At 41.4% G+C, this 9,464-nt stretch overlaps 1 protein-coding gene across 1 annotated transcript; it reads left to right on the plus strand.

Moving 5' to 3' along the window:
- The first annotated feature begins 395 nt into the window (after nucleotides 1–395).
- Nucleotides 396–8,890, plus strand: wdyhv1 (WDYHV motif containing 1). Its single transcript, XM_042332597.1, has 6 exons — nucleotides 396–638; nucleotides 3,275–3,374; nucleotides 3,989–4,039; nucleotides 4,551–4,699; nucleotides 5,222–5,346; nucleotides 8,256–8,890. Exons 1-6 carry the CDS (start codon nucleotides 562–564, stop codon nucleotides 8,363–8,365), a joined length of 612 nt encoding a protein of 203 aa, XP_042188531.1. The 5' UTR covers nucleotides 396–561; the 3' UTR covers nucleotides 8,366–8,890.
- Nucleotides 8,891–9,464: the final 574 nt, after the last annotated feature.

Genomic DNA, 9,464 nt, shown 5'->3' on the forward strand with positions numbered 1-9,464 from the left:
TCGTTGTTGTTGTTGTTGATGCTGCTGTTGTTGTTGCTGCTGTTGTTGTTGTTGCTGCTGCTGCTGCTGTTGTTGTTGCTGCTGTTGTTGTTGTTGCTGCTGCTGCTGTTGTTGTTGTTGCTGCTGTTGTCGTTGTCGCTGCTGTTGTTGCTGCTGTTGTCGTTGTTGTTGTCGCTACTGCTGTTGTTGCTGTTGCACTCTCAACCTTCTGCCCCGCCCCTCACCCCCCCTCCATTGTGACGTCACCGGGTCCCGCTGCCGCTGATTCCCGCGAGGTGGGTGGGGTGAGGTGGGTGAGGTGGGGGGGGAATATTCATGCGGTGACACACACACACACACACACCCACGGGTGCAACCGTCCTGCTGCTCCCCCTCTCTCCTTTCCCTTTCGACGGGTTCCCACCGCGGTCCCGCCTGGACCGGGGCAGCTCCCGGCCGCCGCTTCTTGGCTTTCCTTTTCGAAAATTTTTTTTTTCCCTTTTCTTCTTCCTGTGAACAAGTTTCCCGTCGAGAGGGAATTTGAATTTTCTTTTTTTTTTCTTCTTCCTTTTCTGGTTTACCATGAGCGCGTCAACCGTCGCCGGGGGCCGTCAGTCAGCTCTGGTGAGGGGGGACTGCGCCTACACCCGCTGCTATTGGTAAGGGAGTGGCTGCTGATGTTGTTGTTGTTGTTGTTGTTGGGGGGGGAAAGGCTCAAACATCTAAGTCAATGCGGTTTTTTTTTTCTAATGGGGTTCGGCCACACCATCGATCAAAAAAAAACGATTACCCGGCACCGGCCGCGCACTGCCAAACCGCCACCAGAGAATCGCGGAATCGTGCAGCACAGAAGGAGGCCATTCGGCCCATCGGGTCCGTGCCGGCTCTTTGAAAAGAGCTGTTCCGATTCAGTCCCACTTCCCCGCGCCGCCGCCGCCGCGCTCTCCTCGTAGACCTGCAAACTTGTCCTTCCCAACGACCGCCACCTTGCATTTATATAGTGCCCTTCGCGCAGGGCAGCGTCTCACAGCACTTAACCGTGATGGGGTCTTGACGCCGAGCCGGGAGGGAGGAGGTGACCGAAAGCATGGTCGAAGAAGAAGGTGTTCAAAGCGCTTCACAGAATATTCTGTAAAGTGAATTGACTCTATTAGAGCTCCTGGCAATTGCGCACAGCAGTGTACAATAAATGCTGTGGAGTGAGTGAGCACATTTTTAAAAAAACGATTGCTACCCTCAGAAAAGTGATCCGCTAATCACCTAACAACTGGGTTCCTACTTACTGCTGGGTAATAAACAGAAGCAAACTTGCCTCACGTGTCGCCCTGGCTGGAAATCAAACCTGGGTCCTCTCCCTCGCGAGTCGAGTACTCTAATAGACAGTTAGTTCACTTCACAGTATATTCTGTGAAGCGTTTTGAGACATCTCGAAGATATGATAAGGTGCTATATCAAATGTAAGGATAATTAATATTATTAGGAATTATTACAAATATAGAATTACTGCGATTGTATTGCACCAAAACAGACCATTTGGCCTATCTAGTCTGTGCTGATGTTAACAATCCATGTAATAATCCTTGCATTTGATATAACACCTTATCACATCTTCGAGACGTCTCAAAGTGTTTCACAGAATATACTGTAAAGTGAATTGACTGCATATTTTATGGATGAAATGCAAATGCGCACAGCAGTGTCCCACAAATAGTTGTGGATTGAAGTGACCAATTTATTATTTTTTGTAAGGAAATATTACCCCCGAAATCAACTAACAACCGGGTTCCTACCTAATGCTAGGTAGACAGAGGCGTGTGGAGTAAGGAAACTTGCCCAACATTTCGCTCTGCCGGGATTCGAACCCAGGTCTTTCACTTGTGAGGCAAGTGCTCTAACCACTGAGCTACAGAACTCCACATAAGTCCTTACCCATTCCTAATCCCTTCTCTATACCCCTCAATTCCCTTCTCCTATATCTCAAGCAAGAGGTCTAGAAGATGAGAGAAGTTCTCCAGCTCCTCCACATCTGTTCCAACAATTTTTGGAGGCACTGATGGGTTGTGTCACTTAAGACAATATACATCCAGCACATCACCTATCCTTTGCTTTAACCACATAGTCTCTCTCCTCTCTATTCCACCTCCTCAATACAATAGGCAATATCATGGCTTTCTAAGCCTGGAACACACTGCAGTCAATGATAAAAGAATGATATAGAGAAACCAGAAATTAACACTATTTGGATAAATGCCTTCCAGAGGCTTCGGTCAAAACATTAGCAATGGTTATAAGGATTGTATGTAGGAAGAACCAGAAACAAACATAATCAGCATAAATACTCAAAAGCTAAACTTGGAAGAAAATCATTTTTAAAAAGGGAGCTTCATTTTAACGGTATAGTCTAAATTTTAAAAATTGCTTTTGCCCACAAAATATGCAGTCTATTCACTTGGCAATATATTCCGTGAAGCACTTTGAGACGTCTCGAAGACGCAATGAGGTGCGATATCAAATGCAAGAATTATTATTATTTTGTAATAATATCCTCAAAAAAGTTTACAACGATAGCAGTTACTTGAGAATGGACTCTCCACCCAGTGCCTAGACGTAGACACATTATTTAGATGGCGGCTTAATCTGCAGATAGGAAAGCATTCAATTCCTCGGCATTGAAAAGTCTTGACAAGCCAGACAGAAATCACACAAATTGAGGTAGAACCTTACTCAATGTGGTTTAATTTCAGGGAATCAGTGCTGCCCAAACCAACCCCCACATGTTCACCATTTTCACTGTTTTATTGTGACAAGTGGTTTCTTGTGTGTCAATTAAATAGGTTTCCCTTTGCACCAAATGACCCAACTAAAAGTTCCACCTGAATCGACCGATGATAGCATCATAAACTCAATCTGAATTTATTTCACTGCAAACAAAGTAAACTATAGTTTGCAATCCAAATCACTTGGAGCAATCAATGTGGCAGTGAGTTTCACTGTGTATATGTTACCACCCCAGTCCACCAATTGGGGGTAAGAGTCAAAATGTAGATAGACTGGGACTTTGCACTAAAATTAATTTCACAATATCACAAAGACGAAGAGTGTATGATTAATACCTGTAACTGTTACACAGAGTAACTGAGGATCCGAGCAATGCATCCTATTACCGGCACACAATTATATAGTTGCTGTGATGTTTTAAAATAAAAGGCTACTTTGTATTTTGACATTAGACTTGAAAAGGTGTCAAATGCTTTTACAAAGACTCAAATCTGACCTAATAAAACCTGTTTTTCAGTGAAGAAAATGTTTGGAAGCTTTGTGAGTACATAAACGACCACGAACAGCTTTCTTTGAAGGAGTTCTTTACTGTTTTTATATCAAATGATCAAAAGATGGTAAGAGATTATATATACTTTCCTATAATATCTGAGTTATAAGCAAAAGCATAGTTTTGCCAGACAGTATTTTGTACATTAAGATTTAATTTAAGAATTTATTTCTCTTATCTAGAGATATTAAGTCTTGGACATCAAAAGTTTGATTCTTGTTCTGCATTTACTGTTGCCCTCTGTTTAGTGCGCATTGCAGAAGATGTCAGAGCTGAGACTAATTGCTCCCTATCTGGCTGCCACACACATACACACGATCAACAGGACTAAGAAAGGAAATTGATATTAACTTGCTTAACCTGGCAAAAGCAAGGGTCAATTTAGCCTGCCCGTTGCACAAATAAGCGCTGCTCACACCATTTCCTTTGCAGAATTTCAGGCCTCATATTTGAGCTTGGACAAGAAACCGGGCTTCACCCAACATCCATAAATACATCAACCTCCAGCAAGGAGAGTAATCAAGAGCAGAAAGCTTGATTTGAAATGTTCCCCTCCGTAGCATAGGAATCTGAGGCCAATTATAATTCTGTAAATTGCTTTGAGATTTTTTTAAAAAAGTGCTTTAAGACATTTTGACTTGTGGAGCACCATAAAAATGCAAGCTCTATCTTTCTGCATAGGTGCCAATCTGGAACCAACAGGCTGGCCATGGAGATCAGCCTGTAATCTGGGTAAGTGAATATCTCCTTTTCTTGTTTGCTTATTAAACTTTAGTGGCAAACTTCATAGAGTCAATATTTAGTTTGAAAATATTTACAAAGCTCCTCTGTGGAGATCCACTTATTTTCCTTATTTTTGGATGATTAGTGGATTCTCTGGAGATGATGCAACCCTAGAGAGACCCATTTAGATCTCTTTATGGTTGATTTGTGTCGGAAATTCTTTGTCAAGAGCCTAACTATTTTCAGTCTCTATAAATGGCCTCAGTCTTTAAACAGAGGTATCACCATCGCACAGTAAACACTTATGTAAATGGAACTTGTAAAAACTTTTGGTGCTGTATATATGAATAAAAATACATTCATGCTTTTAAAATTACATGATTGCGGTGAACCACAGTTAAGCTTTACAGTTTACAGATCAAAACTAATAGAAATTGCAGGGCCTTATCTTTATCTACTGTACTATATCAAACACACTCTAGAAATAGATCTAATGATTAATGATTGTCTTTTTAACTAGGATTACCATGTTCTCCTTATCCACGATTCTGATGGAAATCACTGTAATGTCTACGACCTGGATACTACTCTACTATATCCATGCCCGTTTGATACATACATCAAGGAAGCTTTTAGGTCTGAAGATCTGATTACACCGGCATTCAGGAGGTGAGGAAAGCCACAATTACCGTGCTTTGGTAACTTAGTGGTCGGGGTGGGATAGATGAATTTAATCATTTTGAACGATTGTAGAGGGAATTGCATCAAAATAACACTGCAGTACACAATTTAAGAGCGTAAGACAATATTAGAAAGCTGTCAATGCATTAGAGTGTCTGATTGAATAGTTGGTTTTGTGTGTTTTAGGCCCATTGTGAGGCATTGATTGGGTCCCGTGTGTGTCAGTGGCCAGTACTCCCAGCCATGCTCACAGATAAATTGTGGTCATTTGGGTGAGGAATTGGTGGGCTATATATTGTGGTGGAAGGAAAAATAAGTCAAACATCCTCAAGAGAATTGGAGGGAAGAGAATTGTATTAAAAATAAAATGAAACAAAGACATTTATTAACTCTGGAGCATTTGTTGGGCTGCACTGTCCAGAAGCGGAAATATTTCAGGTTTCACATGGATCAGTAATCAGAGGCAAGAAGTTAAAAGCATGAAAATTGCCCTGACGCTGTGTTACACAGGCACATGAGAGTGGTGAGAGCAGATCTGTACTTGAAGACATTTGCTTCAGATCGATCCCATATGAGAGATGCTGATGGAAAGTGGCGCATGCCCCCGCCACCATACCCTTGCATTGTGACAACAGGTAAGCACAATACAGTCTGACCTTTTGTTTCAGATTTCATAGACAAAAAACAGCTCAAAAGCAAAACATTGTCCACGACTGTGACTTCTAGTTTTTCCCAATTCTACTTTTTAAACCCCGTTGTATCATTTTATGCAATTTATTTGTGATGCTTGTCCAGAATGAGGCACTGATGGGAAGCAATTTATGTACTGGTAGGATTTTACAATCTGGATTTTATAGTACTTAAAAAGGATTAAGTATGCTTAGTCAGTAAATCTCTCAAGGCAAAAATTGGTGCCTATAAACAATACACCACAGTGGCTATTGAATCCGCAGTAAATGTTTTAAATGTTTTCCCTGAAAACAGCTTTAAATGTAAATTTTTATTTTTATTTGCTACTCGATGTTTTAAGATGAGTTATGCTGTAATTCATAGAATATTACAATACCCATGAATTCTGAGCTGGTGTTTTTTGCTACATGACCTATTTAATGTAAATCTATTCTCCTACTCATGGCCCATACCCTTTAATTATACACCTTCTTGTGGATGTTCTCACGACAGCATGCCACACTCTGTTCATGCCCATCAGCTGTCTCTTGGTGTATGCAGTAATTTTTTAAAGCTTCTTTCCAATGTATTTTGTTTCTTGGTTTTCCCTCTTCTACTGGGCCTAGGAGCCTAGTGCTTTATTTCTGAAGAAAGAGCAAGTCCTGCTTGAAATATTAACCAATTTTCCCCTTTCAAATGCTGATTGACTTATAATATTGTAATAATAATCCTTGCATTTGTTATAGCGCATTTCATGTCTTCTAGACATCTCAAACCGCTTCACAGAATATACTGTAATGTTGTAAAGACTGTATATTTGTAGGCGAAACGCGGCAGCCAATTGCGCACAGCAGTGTCCCACAAACAGTTGTGGATTGAAGTGAACAATTTATTATTGTTTTTTTTCTTGAGGGATTAATATCAGTCATATGGAGTAAGGAAACTTGCACAAGGTTTTGCCCTGCCAGGAATTGAACCCAAGTCTCTCGCTTGCGAGCCGAGTGCTCTAACCACTGAGCTAAAGGATTCCACACTTACTATTTTATTTCACATGGGTCATTCTCTCCTCAATGTTAAATTTGGCAGTGCCATTTGTATTAGAAAAAGCCCCAATTATTCATAAGGTTCATACCTTTACAGACCTTAGACTAATAGAATTTCCCCAATAATAAGCACTCTTCAAAAAAGCAGTAATAATTCATCTGAGATTCTGAGGTTCAAGATCCTAAACCTTGCTGAAATATTAGTTTATTATGTGGATATTGGGCCAGGCATGATCAGGCTTAGATGTGCTGCCCCTATATCTATATAGGAACAGGAGTAGACCATTCAGCCCCTCAAGCCTGTTCCGTCATTTTATTAAATAGAATTTAGCTCAGTGGTTTGGGCATTCGCCTTGCAAGCGAGAGGACCTGGGTTCGATTTCTGGCAGGATGCAATGTTGGGCAAGTTTCCTTATTCCACACACTTCTGTTTACCTAGCAGTAAGTAGGAACCCGGTTGTTAGTTGATTGGCGGATCGCTTTTCTGGGGTAATAATTCCTTCAAAAAACATAATAGTAAATTAATCACTCAATCCATGCCTATGTGTGGGACACTGCTGTGCGCAATTGGCTGCCGCATTTCGCCCACAAAATATACAGTCAATTCATTTTACACTATATTCTGTGAAGCGCTTTGAGACATCTCAAAGATGTGATAAGACGCTACATCAAATGCAAGGATTATTATTATTATTGGATCAACAACAACAAAATTACATTTGTATAGCACCTTTCACATTGAGAGGACGTCCCAAGGCGCTGGACATTCAGAGTGTTGGAGCCCAGCTGGGGGGTCGGGAATGGGAAGGATGGAGGGCAGGGGCGATTGAAAGCATGGTGAAAGAGCAGGGTCTTGAAATGGGTCTTGAAAGAGGCAAGAGAGGGGGCGAGGCGGAGGGACTACGGGATTGAGTTCCAGAGGGCGGGAGCAGAGTGGCAGAATCACCAATGGTTCACCAATGGTGGGGCAGGCGAGGCAGGGGAAGTGATGCATGCCGGAGCCCGCTGAGCAGAGGGAGTGGGCAGGATGATACGTGGTTAGGAGATCGCAAAGGTAGGGAGGAGGAAGACCATGGAGGGCTTAGAAGGTGAGGACCAGGATCTTGAACTGTATCCTCAGTGCTATGGGAAGCCAGTGGAGTTGGGCGAGGATGGGGTTGTTAGGGTCACGTTCATGGCTGATCTCAAACTCAACTCAAATTGAATCTAAGTTTAACATGTGAAGAATGGCCACTTGGGGGAAGCAATAAAGAACTTAGCTCCTGTGGAACCACACCCTCATAGTGAGTCGTCATCTTCAGGAGGAGGGGAGCAAATTTGAAGAAATATTAAAATTACACTAAAACTGACCATTGGGGCGGGGGAGAAGAAATCGATCTTGTGAGCTAGAATTTCTAGCTAAGTGTAATTACAATGCCAGTACCAGCACTGTCTTCCTCTCGCGGGATTCAGAGTGAGGTGTGGTGGCCGGTGGGCATCTATGTTACAAAATTGTGCAGTTGGCATTTTATATATTTTATATATATCTAAACGGTTACAGGCTGATGATTTAACTTAGAGGATTATAAACAATCAATTTGGCAATAAGGGTCAAAGGGCACTGCACTGGCAATGACGCTGTGGGGTAGAGACAGTTGAGGCTTTTAATATTTCTTTACCTCTGCATGAATTTGACATGAAGCAGACAGTAACCTGTTACTGTAATCCCAGAGGCCCTAGTTGCCAGGAAGCTCTGGGTTTGTTTTTTTATATAAAAGGGATTGCTTCCCGTTTTGTTAGGTGTCATTTTGATTTTGTGTATTTCAACTACTTTGATTCTCATTGAAATCCAGAGGCAAAGATGAACCTGGACGACTTCATCAGTATGAATCCAAACGTCGGCTGGGGAGATGTTTATACTCTTCCCCAGTTTGCACAACGATTTGGAAGAACAAAGTCATAATATTTAGAAGAAAAATAAACAATTTCCCTTGGGGAACATTTTCCAGCTTGAATCCTGCACGATAAAAGAGAACTGTTGAAGGCTGGCACAAATAAAATTGTGACACGCATTTTTAAGTATTGCACAAAGGACAAAAAGACAGCAAAACAGAATGTACTGCAGTGAGAGTGCAGTAGGGGGAGATGGAGACTATTTAAAGAAGATGCTGAAAATCTACTCAGAGAACCTCACGTAACAAACAAACTGATCTCTCATCAGCGCATATTCAGTTCATAACTCCACAGCGCTTCACTATCTCCTATTGTCAACGCAGAAAACTTCAAGGGTTAAGCAAACACATTCTGATGAATTGTTCCTGGAAGAGTTTATACTTGGAACTCGCTAAAACAGGCCTGCAGTCTGAAAAGGGTTAGACATATCTGTGTCAAAGCAGTGATTACTTACCATCTTATTTTGAAGGCCAGTTTTAAAATAAGTGCAACAAAAGTGACTAGGAAGTGGAGAGGATATGTTTTTTATAAGAGGTGATAGGCATGTAGAGCTAACAGCACAGACGGCAGAAAAAGGAAACTGTAAAATGATTCAAAAATGAACTAGACAAGTTCCTGGAAATTAAAATAATATTTTTTTTAGATGATGAGATACATACGTTGAAAGGAGTTGGAGGGTAGGCTCAGTGGTAATATTTTGCTCCTGCCTCAAATGTGTCTTCTTCCCCCCCTCCCCCTCTTAATTTTATAACAATTGTGAGTATTGTGGTGATATTTTTGTCAGAAATATAAAAAAAATTAAATTTCACAATCAGAATTTAGTTTTTGAGTGTCTTTGATGTTTAAGGTAGCTTTCTGACCTCTTGGTCAGAAGATTGCAGGTTCAAACCCCGGGTCAGCTCATGAGCTCATCGTGCAGGCTGGCTTTCCAGTGTAATTCTGGGAAATTTCTGCCATATCAGAGTTGTCATCTTTTGGATGAGACATTAAACCAAGGTTTCACTGCCTGTTCTTCAGGTGTACATTAAATATCCCACAACCCACTATTAATCAACAACAACAACTTGCATTTATATAGCACCCCTCATGCAGGGTAGCATCCCAGAGAG

Source organism: Callorhinchus milii, unplaced genomic scaffold (genome assembly GCF_018977255.1).
Source record: "Callorhinchus milii isolate IMCB2004 unplaced genomic scaffold, IMCB_Cmil_1.0 Scaffold2, whole genome shotgun sequence".
In the NCBI taxonomy this organism is placed as follows: Eukaryota; Metazoa; Chordata; class Chondrichthyes; order Chimaeriformes; family Callorhinchidae; genus Callorhinchus; species Callorhinchus milii.